This window comes from Passer domesticus, chromosome 7 (genome assembly GCF_036417665.1).
Source record: "Passer domesticus isolate bPasDom1 chromosome 7, bPasDom1.hap1, whole genome shotgun sequence".
NCBI lineage: Eukaryota > Metazoa > Chordata > Aves > Passeriformes > Passeridae > Passer > Passer domesticus.
The window spans coordinates 35,041,312-35,059,924 of record NC_087480.1 but is presented as its reverse complement, the minus strand read 5'-3'; the positions used below and the strand labels follow the sequence as shown (position 1 = coordinate 35,059,924).

Here is an 18,613-nt window from a genome sequence, read left to right as displayed (position 1 = left end):
ACCCCTGCATCTCATCGAAAAACTTCAATTTTTTTTTCCCTAAGGAACCATCAGGCTTAATACATGTTTAGGCTTTATTATTTTTATTTTTCCAGTTGCTGGCTTGTCCCATCTGCAGATTTCCTGACCGGGCAGGGTTTCAGGTTTTTTCGGGTGGGAAAATCCTCTTCGTAACAGTGTGGGAACGAAGGCTTGGCATGGGCACACCTGAGCTGGGGGTGGCCGTGCTCTGGGCTGGGCGAGCATCCTCCCTCACTTGCCAGAAGCTGCCGGGTGCCGCCCCGGGAGCCCCAGCCTGCTCTCTGGGATAGCCCAGCACATCGGGGCTGTTTGGCACCATGTCCCCGCGCTGGTGACACGGCGGGCACGGGGCAGGGCGGTGCTGGGGGCACCCACCCTGACCTCAGCCCGGTTTGGTGGCTTCCCTTGCTCAGCCCTGGCTGCCAGGGACCGTCCCGCCGGTGCTGGGGGCCGCGTTGTCGCAGGGTTTTCCCTCAGCAGAGCCCTCGGGGATCCTCACCGAGCCACTGCCACCCTTGTGGGTGTCCGGCTGGGCTGGCTCTGTCCGTGCCCGGTGTGTCCCTGGGGAGCCACCACTGGCACGGGCCCCGGGGCTGTCACAGCGCCCTGTGGCAGCAGAGCTGGCCTCGGCGGGGTGACAGCGGCTGGGCAATAGCTCCTGGTGCCGCGGGCTGTGCCGCTGTCCGCCGGAGCCAGCGGAGAGCCCCTTGGCCAAGCCTCCATTCCCAGGGACAGGACTGGGGCTGTGCCCCAAGCGAGGACTCGCCATCCCTTCCATGGAGCGGGAGCGATCCCTGAGCCCCGGGAGCGGTCCCTGAGCCCCGGGAGCGGTTCCCGAGCCCCGGGAGCGGTCCCTGAGCCCCGGGAGCGGTCCCTGAGCCCCAGGAGCGGTTCCCGAGCCCCCGGAGCCGCCGCGGCCCCGTCTCGTCCCTCTCTGTCCCCAAAGGCACCGCCGGCCCTGGCCCCGCCCCTTCCCCGCAGGCCCCGCCCCCACCACACAAGCCCCGCCTCCCCGCCTCAGGCCCCGCCCCCGGCGGCGCGGAGCGGGCGCTGATTGGCTGCGGGGGGCTCGTCCCGCCCCCGCCCCCCTGCGGGCGGTGACGTCAGGCGCGCTCCCCGCAGGGGAATGAATGGGAGGCGGGCGGCACCGGCGGGCACCGGCACCGGGACACGGCACCGGGGCACGGCACCGGGACACGGCACCGGGACACGGCACCGGGACACGGCACCTCCCGCCGCCGGGCTCCGCCGGCCCGGCCCGCGGCTCTCCCGCCCCTCTTCTCTCCCCTCCGCCGCCCCCCGGGCCAATAAAATGATGCAAAGCTCCGCGCTCGCTGCCGAAGGGGCTGTCAAGGGGCTTCCCGAGATCCTCGGTGTGCCGGTGCAACGTAAGGACGCTTTTCTCTTCTCCCTCCTTCGCTCCCTGCCGCAAAGGCGGCCCCGGGCCGGCGGGGCAGCGCCCTGCGGGTGGGCAGGTGCTCGGCTCCGTTCGCTCCCGGTTCTGCACTTCCCGTTCGTTTTCCCCAGCGCCGCTCAGGGACGCGAAAATGCGGAGGGTGCGGGAGGGAGAGCCCCGGGGCGGGCGGGCAGCGAGCGGTGCGGGCCCGGCCCCGACGGGGGGGACGGCGCGGCTCCGGCTGTGCGTGTGCGAGTGAGTGAATGAGTGAGTGTGAGTGTGAGTGTGAGAGTGAGAGTGAGTGTGAGTGTGTGTGTACGGCCCCGCAGCGCTCACACCGCGACAGGCGGCGGTGGGAAGCGGCCCAGGGCCGCGCTGCCGGTGCCGGGCTGGCGAGCCCGGCCCCGAGCGACGCCGCCGCCCCCGCGCCGGTCCAAAAATCCCCTGCGCGTCCGCGGGGGGGTGGGCAGCCCTGCAGCCACAGGTAGCGCGGGGATGGAGCCCGCGGGGCTGGGGCACGCCGAGCGGGGATGCTGGAGCCGGGCTGGGGCTCCGGGGGTGAGGGACAGCCGCCCTGTCGCTGTCACCGGGCCGAGCCCCGCCGGGGATCCCGCGGGCGCTGTGGTGTCCCCCGTGGATCCCGGCCGGGGGCTCCGTGGGCTGCCGCCTGCGCGGCTATTGCTGCTGTTGTTGTTATTGTTATTATTACTATTATTATTATTATTATTATTATTATTATTATTATTATTATTATTATTATTATTATTATTATTTCTCCCCGTTCCCGAGACCGGGGTGTCGCCGCGCTCCCGGCGTGGGGGGACCCCACCGGGGCCGTCAGGGCGCTGCTCGGCCCCCCCAGAAAGGGGAGGGGAGGGACCTGGGGCGGAGGAGGGGCCCGGGGGGCACGGGGGGCACGGGGGGCCCGCTCCGGGACGGGATTCCCGCTCCGTGCCTGCCCCGGCCCCCGGGCGGCCGGGATTCGTTTTCCGGGGCATTCTCGGTGCTGCCTCTTGCCGCGGCTGCCCGGGGGGACCCGTGGCCGCTGTGGCCCGGTTCGGTCCCTTTGCCGAGCTGTTGAACAGCCGATTTCACCGCAGCAGAGGGAGGGAAATCGCGGTCAGGAGCGCGGAGCCGGGGCAGGGACAGGGACGGGGACACGCAGGGTCTGTCCCAGCGCCGGATCCCGAGGCACGCCGCCGGTTCCGGGTCGCTGGGCCACTTCTGTGGCCTCGGAATCCCTCGATTTAAGAGAAAAATGGGGTGCCCAAACCACCGTGGAGCTGCATCGCTCCAGAACAGCTCCCTGATCTGGCCCTCCTCGGGGCCACCAAACTCCCTGCCCGTGACATTGTCATTCCTGCACTGATTGATGGGTATCGAGAATTGGCAGAAAATAATCCAACGAGATGTTATTATTACTATTACTATTACAACTATTATTATTACAGCTATTATTATTACTACAAATATTGCTATTTGTATATCTAGTAATGCTATTATTATTAATAATAATAATAATTTTTTAAATTATACTTATTTATGCGCAAAAAAAAAGGCAGAAAGAAAAGATGAGGCTGGGCTGCTGGAAATAATTCTCCTGTGGTTTTCCCTCTGCCCCAGCCTGAGCCTGCGGCCGCTGCCAGCTCCCAGGCACCTGCTTTCATGTCGTGACAGATTTGGGGCCCGATCCTGCCTCAGTGCCACAGAACGCGGCCCCCTCCGAGCCAAAGGAAATTCTCCCTGGGCAGGGAACCCCTTCCCAAGAAGGAGCCATGGTCTGCCCCCAGCAGCACCTCGGTATTTCATCGCGTGGGAGAGGAAAATCCGTGACATTTTAATTTTTAATCGCTATTAAATCACAGTTTTTCCTCTCTCTTTCGCCAGCAGTTTCTTTATTTTAGCAGCGGCTGCGTCCTACAGCATCTTTTCTGCAGGATTTTGGGGAGCCGAGCTGCCTCTCCCCCACACCACCCCCCCTCCCCCCGACAGGCCTTGAAGACGGGATTGTTAAAAATAAAATCCCGACTATTATTTATGAATATTGTTTTGCAAATCTCCCCGGAGTCACAGCTCGTGCCAAAGCCTGCGGGAACCGTGCCGGGCTGCCGGCAGGCGCTGGAGCGGGGGCAGTCATTGATTAATCGCCGCCGAGAAAGTCGTGTGCCCGCAGCACAGGAATGCATTGGGAGGTTTTGAGTGCATTGGAAGGCTTTGCGTGCGAAGGAATGAGGTTTCCTCCCGCAGCAGGACTTTGGAAGGAATCCCCGCACGGCGCTTTCCTGGGGCTGGGTGCGGGCTCCGGTACCGCGGCGCGGCCGCTCTGAGCTCCTTTCCCCGGCTCCCGCACACCCCTCCCGCAGCTCCCGCGGGCCCGCCCGTGCCCGGGCACGGCGGAGCCCAGCCCAGCACCCCGGGGCTCTGGTGCCCGCGGTGCCCGGCCGGGAGCGCATCCCCCGCTCCCGTTTGCGGGCTGGGCATCGCCGAGGCCCCCGGCCCGTTTGTTTCGTTCCAATCGATATTTCTCTAATTTTTCCCCGTCGGGGAGAGAGGCGGGGATGGGGGGAATGGGGATGGACCCGCCGCTAATAAATCACGGCAGCGGCGGGGGCCAGGCCAGGCCGTCCTCGGCTCCCCGTGCGTGGGAGGGAGGCGGGGATTGCGGGATTGCGGGATTGCGGGTCTGCCCACGGGCTTCCATGGGATGCGGCCAAATCCCTCCCGGGACCCCCAAAGTCCCCCCTGCCCTTGGAGAGGTTGGCACCGCGGCTGCTGCCTCGCCCGGGTGGTCCCCGGGGCAGAGGGGCTGTGTCCCCCCCAGGACCACCCAAACCACCCCGTGCACGCAGCTGGTGGGCACACACAGCCCGGGAGCGCCTCGTTCCTGACGTGCCGATTGTTCCCATCAACTTTATTCCTGCCCTATAAAATAATTCGGGTAAAACGAGAGCAATAAATGCGGGGCAGGGAGGCAGCTGCCTCTGTGGCAGAGCACAGAGCGGGGTGCAGGGCTTGAATCTGAGATATTTTCTCTCTGCAGACCAGAGGGACATCTCCTGGTTCCCCCGGCAGGTCCCCCTTTTGTTATTGTTGATATTATTACTTTTATTATTATTTTTATTATTTTTTATTATTATCATCCCCGTGTGTGCACACAGGCATCGCTGCACACACAGGCACCTGTGCCTGGGCTTGGTGCCGTCATCTACAGCGAAATTGGAGGGAAAATCGGTCTCCTCTTAAAAAAAAATAGTTTTCTTCGGGAATTTGAAGGGAGATGTCCTGTTCTCGGCTGCAGCCGTTTGCGTGTTGAAACTGAGCCGTGTCGCTGCTTTTAGGAGGGGAAATCTCTTTGTTGGCTCTGCGAGCGTGTGGGACGGGTGCATGCGACCACACACGTGTTTACATAAATAATCATTCGGACACAGAACGTGTTTCCCGGAGAGGCACACGCGTTCCTGAAGGCACCCAGAAGGATTCCTGGTGCCACCGCTCCCGACGGGCTCCGCAAACCCAGCGGGGAAATCGTGGCTGCTGCTGGAGGGAGGGGAACGAAGCATCCAGGTGTCCCCAAAGCAAGAAGGGAAAGAGGGGCCTCCAGAAGGCGCAGAATTATTGTTTTTACATGTATGGATGGGTCAGTGGGGCAGAGGCAGCGGCTGTGCTTTCAGGGGCGCTGGGATTGCTGTGCCCAGCCGGGGCAGGGATGGGAGCAGCTGCTCCACGTGCGGTACGGGCAGCACCCCAAAGGATTTGGAAATAATGTTGTTCGGGGCTGTAACAATACGAGATTTTCCTGTGCTCTTTTCCTCCTTCAACCCCTTTTATTTCCTCCTTTGCCCGTTCGTTCCTCTTCCCCCCACCCTTCTTTTATTTTCCTTTTAAAATTCCTTTCCTTCCTCTTTCTTTCCCTTTCTCCCTCCCTTTTCTTCCTTTCCCCTTTCTCTCCCTGCCCCCCTTTTCTTTTTTTCTCTTTTCCTCCCTTGTACCATTCCTTTCCTCTCTTCTCCCACGTTTTTTTGTTTACTCTCTTTTTTATTTTCTTTTTTTGTTTCTGCTTAATTTTCTCCTTTTTTCCTGTTTCCTTTTTGAATCTTTCCTTCCTTTTCCTTTTTAAAAAAACATTTTTCCTGTTGTAATCTTTTTCTTCTTAAATATTTTTCCCTTTAAAAATATTTAACCTTCGTCGCTTTTTATCTATTTTTTTTTATTCTATAAATTTTTCCTTTTCTAAAACATATTTTCTCTTTTCCATAATTTCTATTTTTCTTAATATTTTTCATATTTTTAATGTATTTTTTCCTTTAAAAAAATATTATTAATTTTTAAAATTTTCTCATTTTTTTTTCTTGGTGCTTTTGTGTTTGTTTGTTTGAATATTTTTATTTTTAAATATTTTTCGTTTTTCTTTTCTTTTTTCCTCCCCCAAATCCATCTGCTTCCATATGTGTGAGTGAGCGGGGGGCAACAAGCGGTGTCCCTGCTTGGCGGTTGTGCCGTTCCAGAGGGAGGGAGGGGCAGGCAGGGAGGAGAACACGGCCTGAAAAGCGGGGTGCGGGCAGGGAAAGCCGGGGCTCGGCTGTCCCGGCGGCTTTTGGCAGAGCTTTGCGGCGGGAATGCGCCGGGACCACCGGGATTTGAGGGCGGCATCTCCCGAGCGCAAAGCCGGGCCGGGCGGGCTCCGGGAGCTCTGACGCTGCTCCTCTCTCCATCCCCCCGGGCAGAGATCCCCCAGTGCGCCGGCTGCAACCAGCACATCCTGGACAAGTTCATCCTCAAGGTCCTGGACCGCCACTGGCACAGCTCCTGCCTCAAGTGCGCCGACTGCCAGATGCAGCTGGCCGAGCGCTGCTTCTCCCGCGCCGGCAGCGTCTACTGCAAGGAGGATTTCTTCAAGTGAGTACCCCAAAAGCAGCCCCCGGAGCGAGCAGTTTGCAGCGTCGTTTCTCCAAAATCTTCCTGCAGCGTGTTGTTGTGGAAGCAAAGGGGCTGGCGGTGCTGCGCAGCCGCTGCCAGGTGGATGCTGGTTGTGGGGGTTTCACCACGGGAAAGCCCCAGGTCTCTCCCCGGCGCTCTGTCCCTGCCCCGTGCTGGTGTCCAGGCCCCGGGGTGACATCCTGCGGCCCCGCTCGGAGCTGGAGGGCAGGAGAAACCCGCTCAAGGCACCGGCAGCGCTGCCTCTCCTCCCGAGTGCCACCCTCTCCTCCTCGGGATTTGCTGATGCTTTTTCTCTCCCTTCACCTTTTACCTATTTTTTTAATCCTTTTTTTTTTTTTGCTCCCATTAGCGTGAAAACCTCGTTTGATTGCCTTGGCAGCTGCCTCTGAGCTGTGCGATGGTGCCCCAGCCCTGGCATTTCCCTGCTCCCACGAGACAGGACAACCCGTTCCCCATTAAAAATGGACTTTGCCTTTAGGATGCTCTGGTCCCTGGCTGCCGGTGAAATTTGGGAGTTTTCCCAAGGGATAGAGAAGGTTTTTTTGCTGGGGGTTGGATCCTGGCCGGGGGGTGCCTTGGATGCAGCAGCTGCTGCCCCTCGGGGACTAAAGCCACCTCCTCCACACGGGCTGTCCCCAGCACCCCGACCACAATCCTAAACCCATTCGATTAGTCCCTAGACAGGACTTCCCTGCCTTCCCATCCCCAGGCTCTCCCAGATCCTCATCAGGCATCAGGACCAAAGATGCAGCTGGGATTTCTCCTTCCCGGAGACGGTCAAAGCGGCCACTCCAGCCTGGGTAATAACACTTCACTTCTGATATTTTCCAGCCTATTAATCTCCGAGTCATTTAAATAGTCGCCCAAAAGGTGCGGGTAATCAATGTTAATTGGAGTTGAAAGATCAGCGACTTTCTCAGATGAGGTCCTGCCTGGATTATTTGGTGCCAATCAATAGCAGCTCGGCGCTCGCACCTCACCTTTCCTTAACCGCTCATTGATCCCGGGGCAGGGAACCTGCAGGGGACGTGAGGATTCCAGCCCAACTTCAGAGGCGCTTGGCAACGCACCAGCTGCTTTGGAAAGGATCAGATCGATTTTTGATTTTTTTGTCTTTTTTTTTTCCTTCCCCCGAATTGCAGCTCTTGGTCCTCGGCTCTGTCCCGGGTCCTCTGTCCCCAGAGGATGTGGAAGCACCCCGGGGTGTGGGGACAGTTGTTAAAATGCCTTTTACAGTGTTCTGTGAGAGGAGGTGACTGGGCAGGGGATGGGGGCTGCAGTGTGGGCACCAGCTCAGCCTTGGGAGCAGAAAAGCACCCTCTGTCCATCCTATCCCTCTCTCACGCCTGCCTTCCTCCTTCCATTTATTCCCACCCTCCCTCCTTCTCTCCTTCCCCCTTCCCTCCATTCCCACCCTCCCTGCATCCCTCCCTTTATCCTCCACTCCATCCTTCCTTCATCCCTCCCTCCCCCTCTCTTGTCCATCTCCTCTCCACCCCTCTCCCGCTTTCCCCCTTCCTCTCCCACCTTCCCTCCCATCTGACTCCAGGAGAGCTGAGGTGTCCCCAGATGTCCAGGGACTCTCCCTTTAGGATACAAGTCCAGAAAATGAGACAAACCAGGTTTTTCCTTCTCACCTTCTGCTTCCAGCAGCCCAAAATCGTGCTGGCACCGCTCATGCCCAGTGCCTGTCACCCATCCCTGGGTGACACCTGCGTGGCTCGGGGACAGAGAGCCAGCTGTGGTGGCTGTGCCCTGGATTTCTGGAGGGGATGAGCAGTCGTGGGGCTTGGGGGTGATTTTGCACGGCTGGGGGCTGTTCAGGGGACAGCCAGAGCTGCCTGGAGTGGCTGCACCCCCTGGGCACCCAAATGCCACTGCCTGTCCCCGCAGCTCGGGGACACCCCAAAGGGATGGCGTGCTCCTGGTGCTGCTCCCTCAAAGCAGAGGGGGCAGATTCATCCTGCCAGCTTTGTCACCGGGGCTGCTGCAGCTCCTGGGGTGCTTTGGGCTGTTTAGGGCTGCTCTGGGGAGCAGGGGAGACCTCGCAGAGCCCTGTGGTGCCAGTGGGAGCTGGGGATCTGCCCCAGCTCGGTCCCACAGCATCTGTTACCAAAATCACCGGTGGAACATCCACTGACTTTTGCCTTCCTCCTCGTGTCACGAGTCACCCTTCACTCGGTGAATTCCCTTCTTGCACACTTTCTGCACCATTCTGGCACGCTCACATTGGCTGCATGAACCTTCCCCACTCCCTGCAGCGTTCCTGTGCCATCCTGGCACATTTCTTTCACGCTGCTCCCACACTCCTGGCACCGTACTCCTTCCACGCTTTTTTTCCCACTCCCACCCCCACTGGCACGCTGCTGCCACACTCCTCCCACGGCCCTTGCACGCTCCCTGCAGCCGTGCTGGCAGCTTTGCCCGTGCCCCACCGCAGCCCAGCCCACCCCACGCCCCTGTCAGGCCATCGTTATGGTGTAAGAGCCCCATCATTCTGCATTAATCTGGGATTCATCATGCCAGCGGGGCGGCGTAATTAATTTATTTGGTATTAATGTGGATGAAATATGTACTGTCCTTGCAGGGGAAAAAAAAATCAGGCAGCCTATAAGCATTAGTTAAAAGAATCATTAAAATCAAACCTTCCTCGGCTCCATTAGGCCGGTCTCTCACTCTGAGGAAGATAAACCCCCGCCGTGTGAAGTGTCATGCATAATAAGGTTGATCGCTGGTTTAAACTCTGCCCTGTCTCCCGCTCCCCATCCCGGCAAACCCCAGCTCAGGGTCGCCCTGTTCTCCTCGCAGGCGCTTCGGCACCAAATGCACGGCGTGCCAGCAGGGCATCCCCCCGACCCAGGTGGTCCGCAAAGCCCAGGACTTCGTGTACCACCTGCACTGCTTCGCCTGCATCATCTGCAGCCGGCAGCTGGCCACGGGCGACGAGTTCTACCTGATGGAGGACGGGCGGCTGGTGTGCAAGGAGGACTACGAGACTGCCAAGCAGAACGGTAGGCGCCCCGAAAGGGCTGGGGGGGCTCGGGGCGGCCGTGGCTCTGCGCCCGCTGGGCTGCGGGCTCGGGGACAGCCGGTTTTGGGGAGATTCCCCCGGGGTGTGCCGCTGCTCGGGGCTGTGATGAGCTCTTGGCTTGCAGATGACTCCGAGGCGGGCGCCAAGCGGCCCCGGACCACGATCACGGCCAAGCAGCTGGAAACGCTGAAGAACGCCTACAAAAACTCGCCCAAGCCCGCCCGCCACGTGCGGGAGCAGCTCTCCTCCGAGACCGGGCTGGACATGAGGGTCGTGCAGGTGAGGCCCCGCTCCGCCCTGCCCCGAGAGAAGGGCTCCCTCGGGGGCTGGGTTTGGGGGATGCAGGGGTCACCTGGAAGCTGGGCTGCAGGGCTGATGGGCTGCTGGGTTGCAGGGGGGTGCGGGAGCTGGGGGGCACGAGGGTTGGCATGCAGGTTTGCAGGGTTTAGGGGTGCTGGGTTGCAGGGGGGGTTAGGGTGTTGGTGTGCCAGGGTGCTGGAGTGGAGGTAGTGGTGCTGGGATGGGTGTAGGGGTGCCGGGATGTAAGGGGTGCCAGGATGCTGGAGCGCTGGGCTGCAGAGGCGCTGGATCACAGGGGTGCTGCCGTGCAGGGCAGCCAGGGTGGCGGGGTGCCGCGGTGCCACCGATGTCCCCATTGCCCGCTGCAGGTGTGGTTCCAGAACCGGCGGGCCAAGGAGAAGCGGCTGAAGAAGGACGCGGGGCGGCATCGCTGGGGGCAGTTCTACAAGAGCGTGAAGCGGAGCCGCGGCGGAGGGAAGCTGGAGAAGGAGAGCTCGGCCGAGGAGTGCGGCGTCAGCGACAGCGAGCTCAGCTTCCGCGGTGAGCGCGGCGGCCGCGCGGGGCCGGGGGGCTGCGGGGCCGCTCCCCGCGCTGACCCCCCGGCCCCGCTCTGCCTCCTGTCCCCGGCAGAAGACCAGATCCTCTCCGAGCTCGGCCACAACAACAGGGTTTACGGCTCCGTGGGCGACGCGGCGGGCGGACAGTTGCTGAACGGCGGCTTCTCCATGGAGGGCGCGGGGCAGACGTACCAGGACTTGCGGGACGGCAGCCCCTACGGCCTCCCGCAGTCGCCGTCCTCCATCTCGTCCCTGCCGGCCCACCCGCCCTTGCTCAACGGGCTGGACTACGCCGTGGACGGCGGCCTGGGGCTGGCGGCGCACGGGGCGCAGGGGGTGAGTCAGACGCTGCGGGCCATGGCCGGGGGGGGCCCCACCTCCGACATCTCCACGGGCAGCAGCGTCGGGTACCCAGACTTTCCCACCAGCCCGGCCTCCTGGCTGGACGACATGGATCACCCCCCGTTCTAAGCGCTGCTCGCCCCCGCCCCGGCCCCCGCGCTCCCCCCGCAGCACTGAGGGCACCCGCCGGCGCTGACCTTCGCAGGAGATCCCATGGGAGCGGCCCTGCAGGGCTGGAGGGAGGGGGACGGCACTGGCGAAGGCGGGGGGCTGTGGATGCCTTTGGCTGTAAGCACAAGAGAGGGGACCCGGCGTGGCGGGGCCGGCGGGAGGGAAGGAAGAGCGACCGGGGGTGGCAGAGCCCATCCCGGCCCCCGCGCCTGCCCCGCGGCCCTGCCCAGCGCCGCTGCTGTTCTCAAGAGTTATTTTTCGATACGGGGTTGAAACGCAGCTCGGCGCTGCCCGGAGCCTCCGCGGAAAGAGAAGTCTATATTGTAGAAGGGTTTATTTTGCCGGGGCCATCGCCCCGCTGCCCAGGGGCGATCCTGCCTGCTCCTGGCCTAGCCTAGGCTGTGATTTATCCCTGGGCACGCTGCTTTGTACCAGGGTCACGCGAGGGGAAGGAATGAAAACAATGCCTCCAGCCCGGGGTGCCCCTGGCCGAGCTGTGCCGTGGCAGGGCCAGCCGGGATGCCCGGGGCTGGCACCTGCACAGCAGCCACTGGAGGGGGGCGTGGGAGACGTGAGCAACCTTTGATCTGAGGGCGTTGCAAAAATGTTCCTCCCAAACAGGGGAAAGGGAATTTCGTCAGCTGCAGGAGCACCTGCGTGGTGGGAAGGGGAGGCAGTTGGGCTGTGAGATGCTCCCGGTGTGGGTCACCCTCCTCCTGTAGTGCCGTGGGTGGGATGGCACTGAAGGGTGAGTGCGGGCAGCCAGGAAGGATCCCGGCGGCTCTGGCACATCCCGCAAGCCCCATGGGGTCTGCTCCTGGCCAGGCTCACTCAGCACCAGCCCTTGCTCAAACCCACATGCCCATCTCCCCCGGCACAGCCACAGCCCCTACCCTCAGCCACTCAGCCCCAAGGATAAGATCCTCTCCACGCTCTGTGCCCAGGGTGCCCAGCTCTGCCCAGCCCCACAGGGATGCCCTGGCCATGGGGTCCCTGCCCCCATCTCTGTCTCTGGGGTGAAGCTGATGATCCCAGGCTGCCCTTCAGGGAGGGCTGGGGGTGGATCCAGTTAGTCGGCTCCTTCCAGAGGTGTGGAGTCTCCAGAAGCAGAGGGGAAAAAAAGAATTTAAAAAAAAAAAAAAAAAAAGAAAAGCCACATGAGAAAGCACATCACTGGTCTGTCCTTGTCCTTCCTTGCCCTCCCCCAGCTGGGTGCCTTGGTGCTGCAGGAGCTGCCCCGGCTGCATCCACGTGCCTCCCCCTCCCCAGCCTTGGGTGCTGCTTCGTGCCAAGCTCCCGGCCTTGCCGGCCCTGGTGGAGAGGGGGACGGGGCAGAGCTGTGCCTGCTGCTCCCGTCCCCCTGCAACAAGGCCAAATGCCTCCTCCCCTCGCTGTGTAAATTTTGTACAGTTCCAGAAAGTGAGTCTTGTTTCCTGGGGGAATCAAAAGGAAAAAAAAAATAAAATCCAATGAAAAGAATAATAATAATAAAAAATTTTAAAGAATAAAACCTTATTTATTGCCATGTCTCGGGGGAGAAATTATCCCCCCAAACTGCCCCCGGATTCGGGTCCAGGGCGTTGCTTTTGTACCCTGCCTCTAGTGTGTTGGCATGAGATGTGTACAGTCACCCTCTCGCCGGGAGGGAAAGCGATGGCAAATAAACTCGGGATGCTTTTTAGCAGCTGCTGTCTTTGGGATTTTCTGTCTTTGGGATTTTCTTTCTCAGTGGGAGGGCAGTGCTCACCACTGGCATCACCTGCTCTGGCACCGTCGGCTGTTTGGGGTCAGGATTGCCAGGGTGGTGTCTGTGTGGTGGCACTGACATCCCTGGGTGGTGGAACAAGTGGCACTGGTCATCGTGTCCTGGCTTTTTGCTGGCACAGAGAGGTTTGGGGGGGAATCTCCATGGCTGCCACATGGCACCCCAGGGTGGCACAGCTTTCCTGCCACCTGGCAGCAGTGACAGTGGGTGCCTGGCTGTGCCCCCACGGCGCTCGGCGGGCACAGGTGGGATGGAAGGGCCGTGCCAGGCAGGAGGGGCAGAGGGGTCCAAGCCCCTCCATGGGCACCGGTGTGTTGGCTTTCTATATTTTAATCATTTTAACATTTAATGCTCCTCAATTAAAGTGATTTCCTGGAGTAGATGCCAAGCTTAGGGCGAATGCACATTAACCACTTTCTGTATCGGTAGTTAAAGGCACCGAGGGATTTAACAGCAATCCGCAAGGCTGCTGGGGAAAGGTTTGGCTGAATAAAGCAGATTATAAACAATAATATATGTCTTTCTCTCCTCCCCCCTACCCCCACCCCCACTTTCTTTTTTTTTTTGGAAAGGCTCCAACCTCACAAACAGACCTAAAGTGCTATAAACATCTCCAGGGCTGAGCGCTCGGCCCCAAATGTGCTCTCTGAAAGCACCAGCACCGTGGCTGCTGCTTTTCATCCCGGCTTTAACAGAGATTTTTTATTACCCAGCCTGTCCATCAAGCCAGGCAGTGGCTGTGCATTACTGCCCTGCATAGTGGTGGCCTTGCTTGTCCCCAACCTTGGTGCCACCAGAGTGAGTGTGACCCCAGAACTGGGGCTGGCATCCCAGCTTCATCTGCATCCGGGTGCAAAAGCGCCAGGCTGTGATGAGCCCGGCCACTGCCAGCCTGCAGCTGCCTGGGCAGGGGCAAGGGGAGCAGAAGCCATAGGCGGGTCTTGTTTAATAGAAACTTTTGGGAAATAACCTGCCCAAGCCATTTTGTCCCCAGCACGGAGCCTGGCCTGTGCTGTATGTGGTGTGGTGGAGCCAGCGCAGCGATTTTGTCAGCGTCAGCAAAGGCTGGCAGGAGCCACAGACACTGTGAGGGGCCAAAGCCCACGTGTGCCTGCTGCCCTGGCACCCCTCAGCCAAGGGAATGCTCCCATTTGTGCTCCTGAGGCTGCGTGTGCTGCAGAACCCGGCAGCAAGCAGATTCCTGTCACAGCCATGGAGATTTCCTCTGCTCCCCCCAGGCTGTAAATCTTGTCTGGGAAAAGCAAACTCAAGGCAATATCCCACAGGGAAGCCACAGGCTCCTCTCCTCTTGCCACAGGCCCAGCCAGTGCAGCAGCCTCCTCCCAGCTGGGAGCTATCCCACAGCACAAACCCACCCCTGGCAGCTCCCTGGGCCCACCTGGGATGCTAATGAGGCAGCACTAATCCCCATGACCATCCCACATCCACTCAGGCACATTTTTGCCTCGTTCTCGGTACTTGACCAGCTGAGAAGATCATGAAGTGTCTGAGACAGACCCAGAGGGGTGACAGGGTGGGTGCAGGTTTACCTGTGCTCAGCCCTTACCAGACCTCAGCCCTGGAGGAGCCATTCCAGGCATGGAAACACAGCAGGAGGCCCTGGAGCCACTGGGTGAGGTGGTGTTTAAAGCCATTCAATTCAGCAAAGGGGTAAAAGTCCTGTCAGCTTGGAGAGGCTGATTGTGTTGTGTGAGAAGCAGAGGGACAGACAGACACCTGTATGACCCTGCTGTCTTTGCAGCTTCCCTCCCCAGGACAAGAGCTCGAGCAGAACTTCCCAAGGGTTATGGCTGCACTGAGCTGCCTCCCATTCTTACGCCTTCCAAGTCACCCTCTGCAAGAAAAACCCAAAACCAAACAAACACATTGAGGCTTGATCCCAACACTGTGCTTTTATTTATATTATTTGTTTGGACCCAGGGAAAAAAACCCAAAAAAACAACCCAAAATTCAGCCTGAACGGGAGAGACGAGCATCTCACCTGGCCCTGCATCCCCACGGAGCAGCCCACGCTGCTCTGGTGAGACAGCCCATACAGTACTCGTGTTTGAGACATTAAAATAACACTTGGGGCCTCCTCCAGGCCCTCTCCCTCCCCCCTCAAATACTGATGAATGTCAGAGCACGCCAAGCTCTGATGCCATTCTGCTCAGGGCGTGCGCTTGGCCCTCGTGCTGGAGAGCCCAGCCAGACCCCGAGGTGCACCCCAGTGCCTTAAAAGGTCCCCTGGAACCCCCGAGGTGTTTGGGGAGGGCGGCAGGGAGGGGGGGAAGGGGTGTTTATTGCGGAGCACCTCTGTGCCCCGGGGTCAGGGCTCGCCGGGGCCGTGCTGCTGCAGAGCCCGGGTGATGGCTTTGGAGTCCGTCACCTCCTCGGGCAGGCAGCCCTCCTGGTCCCGCAGCCCGGGGTCGGCTCCCGCCTGCAGCAGCAGCTCCACGATGTCCAAGAACTCGCAGGTGGCAGCTGGGGGGAGAAAGGGAAGGGTTAGTGTGGGGTGCTGGCCCGAGGCGGGGTGATGGGTGTTCTTGGGGCGGTGGCTGTAGCTGGAGGCAGGAATGCCGGCTCAGCAGCTGGCCCCGAGCAGCTCAGAACACAACGTATGGCTTTGGATCCAACAGGGCACAGGAGGGAGAAAGGACAGAGTGAGAGCAATGAAAGCCTGAAGTCCTGAGGGGGTGCCACTGGTGTGAGCAGCACCCAGTCAGAGGTGCTGGGAGCTGAGGGATCTGCAGAGGGAGCCTGGAACAGCTTGGCTAAGGCTCATTGCCATCCAGGACTGGAGACTGAACCTGGGAAAGGCCCCAGAGTGCTACTGCAGCACTGCAGGGACTCCCGAAGTGCCTGGGAAAGCATTCCCTGCCTGCTTCTGTACCCAGAATTTATAAAGCATTCACCATCTATAATGGATCTCGAAGCCCTTGCCCCTCACCTGCCTCCTGCCCCTCGCAGGGAGCAGGCAGCACATCCCAGGCACAACATCTTCAGTACTGCCTGGCTCCTGGCTTTTGCCCATCCCTTCTCTCTGCACAAAATTCAGATGGTGCATAGCTGCTGGCCACCACTTCCTGGAGCACCAGCTCCAGGTGACTGTGCCCATGGCCTGGGACACATTTTATTCCTCACAACTCTACTGGCAACTGTTTTTTCATCCCTCATTTTCTCTGCCAAAATAGAGTCAAGTTCAACCCGAGCTCTTCTCTGTCCTAGGATGTCTTACCTGAGGATGCTAAAAGAAAAGAACCAGGAAAATCAGGAAAACTCTTAACACTGAAGAGCTGGACTTGGCTGACGTCAGCAGAAGTCCCAGATCCTGGATTTTGCCTTCAGGCTGTGCAACTCAGACCCTAGTGAAGCCAAAACCTGCCTTACATGGCCATGAAGCTGGCAGCTTCATCTTGCATTGGTAGCAATTGGTTTTAATCATATTTTGGGTGTTTTTATAAAGCAACCGATTGACTCCTTTAGTAATTAGAGTGTCTTTTGCATTACTCTGCAGTCTTCTACTGATCCAAAAGGACAAGCAGTAATGTCTCATTAAAATAAATTCAATGTGTGATTGGAGTTTATATTGAAAGGATAAAAAAGGGGTCAAAAAGGGGAAACAGGTTGGTGAGGAAGCAGGTGGGGGTGTGGGCGAGGCTGAGCTGAAGGGGGGCACATCCCTCTGCAGGAAACAGACTTCCAGAGGTGCCAAGGAAGCTTCTGGGGATGGGGAGCTGGTCCCCACAGGTTAAGGTGGCTTTCCTGTCTGGTGCCATGTCCTTGAGCAGGCTGGGGACATCCCTGGGGACGAGCACAGCTGCTGGATTTATCACACCCCAGGACCCTCGATTTGTCAAGGGCCAGAGCGGCAGCCCTGACACTGGCACGGGTGAAGATGAATTTCCATTCAGCGCACTTCGCCTCCCGACTCCATTAATCCTCAGGGTTCAGATGATGAATTTTTTTTTATTATTTATTTCCCCTCCAGCGTCCCCTCCCACTGCCCTGCACGGCGCAGACAGAGCCGAACAGATGGTGCTTTGCAGGGAAGCTGGGTGCCCAGGAGGATACGGAGCCTGCCCACTCCGCGGCCACCGCGGCTCGGAGAAGCCTTGATTTCCTCTGGGAGAGGCGGCAACGATTCCGGTGCTCCCGGTGAGCGGGTGGATGCTGCAGGGATGGAGAGGAGCCCAGGAGCAGGGCTGCTCGGGCACGGGCTCCCCGTGGCTCCCCCGGGGCCCCGCTGGCCCCCGCTTAACCCCCGATTAAAGGCGGGTCAGGGCGATCGGAAGGAGCCGGGATTTATAACCCCCGGCAGGATGCGCTTTGACACCGGCTGTAATCAGGAGAGCTGTCACCACAAGGACAGCTGTCAGGCCACGGCGCTCATAAAAAGGGATGCAGACACCCTAAAAGCAGGGGCTGCACTGCTGATGGGATTTAACCCTTCCCTGGACTCCTCCAGCAAAAGGGAAGGCACTGCTCTGCTCACAGGTGGTGTCCATGGGAGCTCTCCTGCCTCCCCACCGCAATTAATGACTCAGTCATGAAGTGCTGACTGAAATGGGACTGGGAGGGGACAGTGAGTTCCAGTTTCAGGCCAACAGCCACTTGAATCAAACCCAGTCACCCATTTAAGAAGCTGTCTCCAGGCTCAGGGTGATTTATGGCCGGATCAGCAAGAAAGGGAATGAGGATGTCCTGGGGGCAGTCTTGACACCCATGGGAACCCAGGCTGGGCACCCATGGGAGCACCAGGCCTGTGTGCCAGTGACCCAGAGAGGCTTCCCAAAGATGATATACAGGGAGGAGAGAGGGGATGATACTCAAGGGAAAGAAAAAAATTCAACACTTCACCAACATTTGGGAAGAAAATCCTGGGAAACTGTAGTTACTGAAACACCTGAGCTGGAAGGGTAGATCACAGAAACCATTTCTGAAATAATGTTCATTACATCAGTTATGTTTGCTTGTGTTGAACAACCTGCCTCAGTCCCCAGCCAGAGGGATCCATCTGCATGGAATTTAAACTCGGGTGATGCATCCACCTTTTCCTTTCACATACTGGGCATGCTTAGAAGCAAGTGCTCTTGGATAACTTGCTATGGATAACTTGCTTGGATAACGTGTGTTATGCTTTTGCACAATCTACTGTGAACCCCTAAGGAGTTGGAAAAGCATCTTCCCAGGAGAGAGAATGCCCAAAGTGTGGAATAGCTTAGGAAGAGAAAGAGGCAATGTGGCATTTTAAGTGCTGTCCATCTGTGGACAATGCTGTGCTAAGCAACAGATTCACCATTCCAGTCACAGTGACAGGAGTTTGAAAAATTGAGTATCCTACAGGAAAGATCCCACAGGGAGAAATCACACATTATTGTAGCTATAATCTTGGTTCAGGGCTCTTGGAATCTGGGAGTTTAGCTCCAGATCCAAATGCTGTGCCCTGGACTGATGTCTGCAAATCAATTTTGCTATTCTGCTAATGTCCTTGTGGAGAGATCAAGAAGAGAGAGAAAGACACAAACACTTCAGAATGACAAGTATGCTCTTAATTACTGTGACAGGCATCAAGAGAGAGTACAAGACAATAACTGGCTATGTCTTAATTTTGGGAAAAAGATTGTGATCCAGATTAAATTGATACTTTTTTTCTATTCCCCGCACATCAGCACCACACACATCACTTCAGTCTCCGCTTTTCTCATTTGGAGATAGAACAATCTTTCAATTAAATCATGGATCTAATTAGCCTGTAATTGTAGGAGGGACACCAACTGTGACTTGTCTCTGCTGATTTTGGTAGTAGAGAAGCTGCTGCTCTCTCAGCTGTGATCAAACAGGTTTGTCACCTGTTGTCACCATGTCACCATGAAGGTGGAGGACACGTTGTTTGTCCCCTTCCCGTGACCTCTGTAACCTGTTAAAACTGGCACAGACCCTCCCTGAAGGCCAAGGGATTTGGCATCCCCTAACCAGAGCCACTCCTGGGTCTGCACCAACATCCTGGAGACACAGAGGTGTACAGGGGAACTCTGCATCATTAACTGAGGGAAAAGGAAGGGTTTAGGGTGACATTTGCAGAGGAGAAT

General features: G+C 58.3%; 2 protein-coding genes across 2 annotated transcripts in view; one reads left to right on the top strand and one right to left on the bottom strand.

Moving 5' to 3' along the window:
• Positions 1-1,568: 1,568 nt before the first annotated feature.
• On the top strand, positions 1,569-12,430 carry LHX4 (LIM homeobox 4). The gene is made up of 7 exons (XM_064426395.1): positions 1,569-1,672; positions 1,747-1,901; positions 5,923-6,313; positions 9,164-9,366; positions 9,511-9,665; positions 10,055-10,226; positions 10,317-12,430. The coding sequence occupies exons 1-7, from the start codon at positions 1,569-1,571 to the stop codon at positions 10,712-10,714; spliced, it is 1,578 nt and encodes a 525-aa protein (XP_064282465.1). The 3' UTR covers positions 10,715-12,430.
• Positions 12,431-14,415: 1,985 nt separating this feature from the next.
• Positions 14,416-18,613, bottom strand: part of ACBD6 (acyl-CoA binding domain containing 6) — an 82,883-nt gene continuing 78,685 nt past the window's right edge. The window contains exon 8 of the mRNA XM_064427643.1: positions 14,416-15,005. Coding sequence (XP_064283713.1) covers positions 14,851-15,005 — 155 coding nt within the window. The 3' untranslated portion in view covers positions 14,416-14,850. The remainder of the gene's footprint in view (positions 15,006-18,613) is intronic.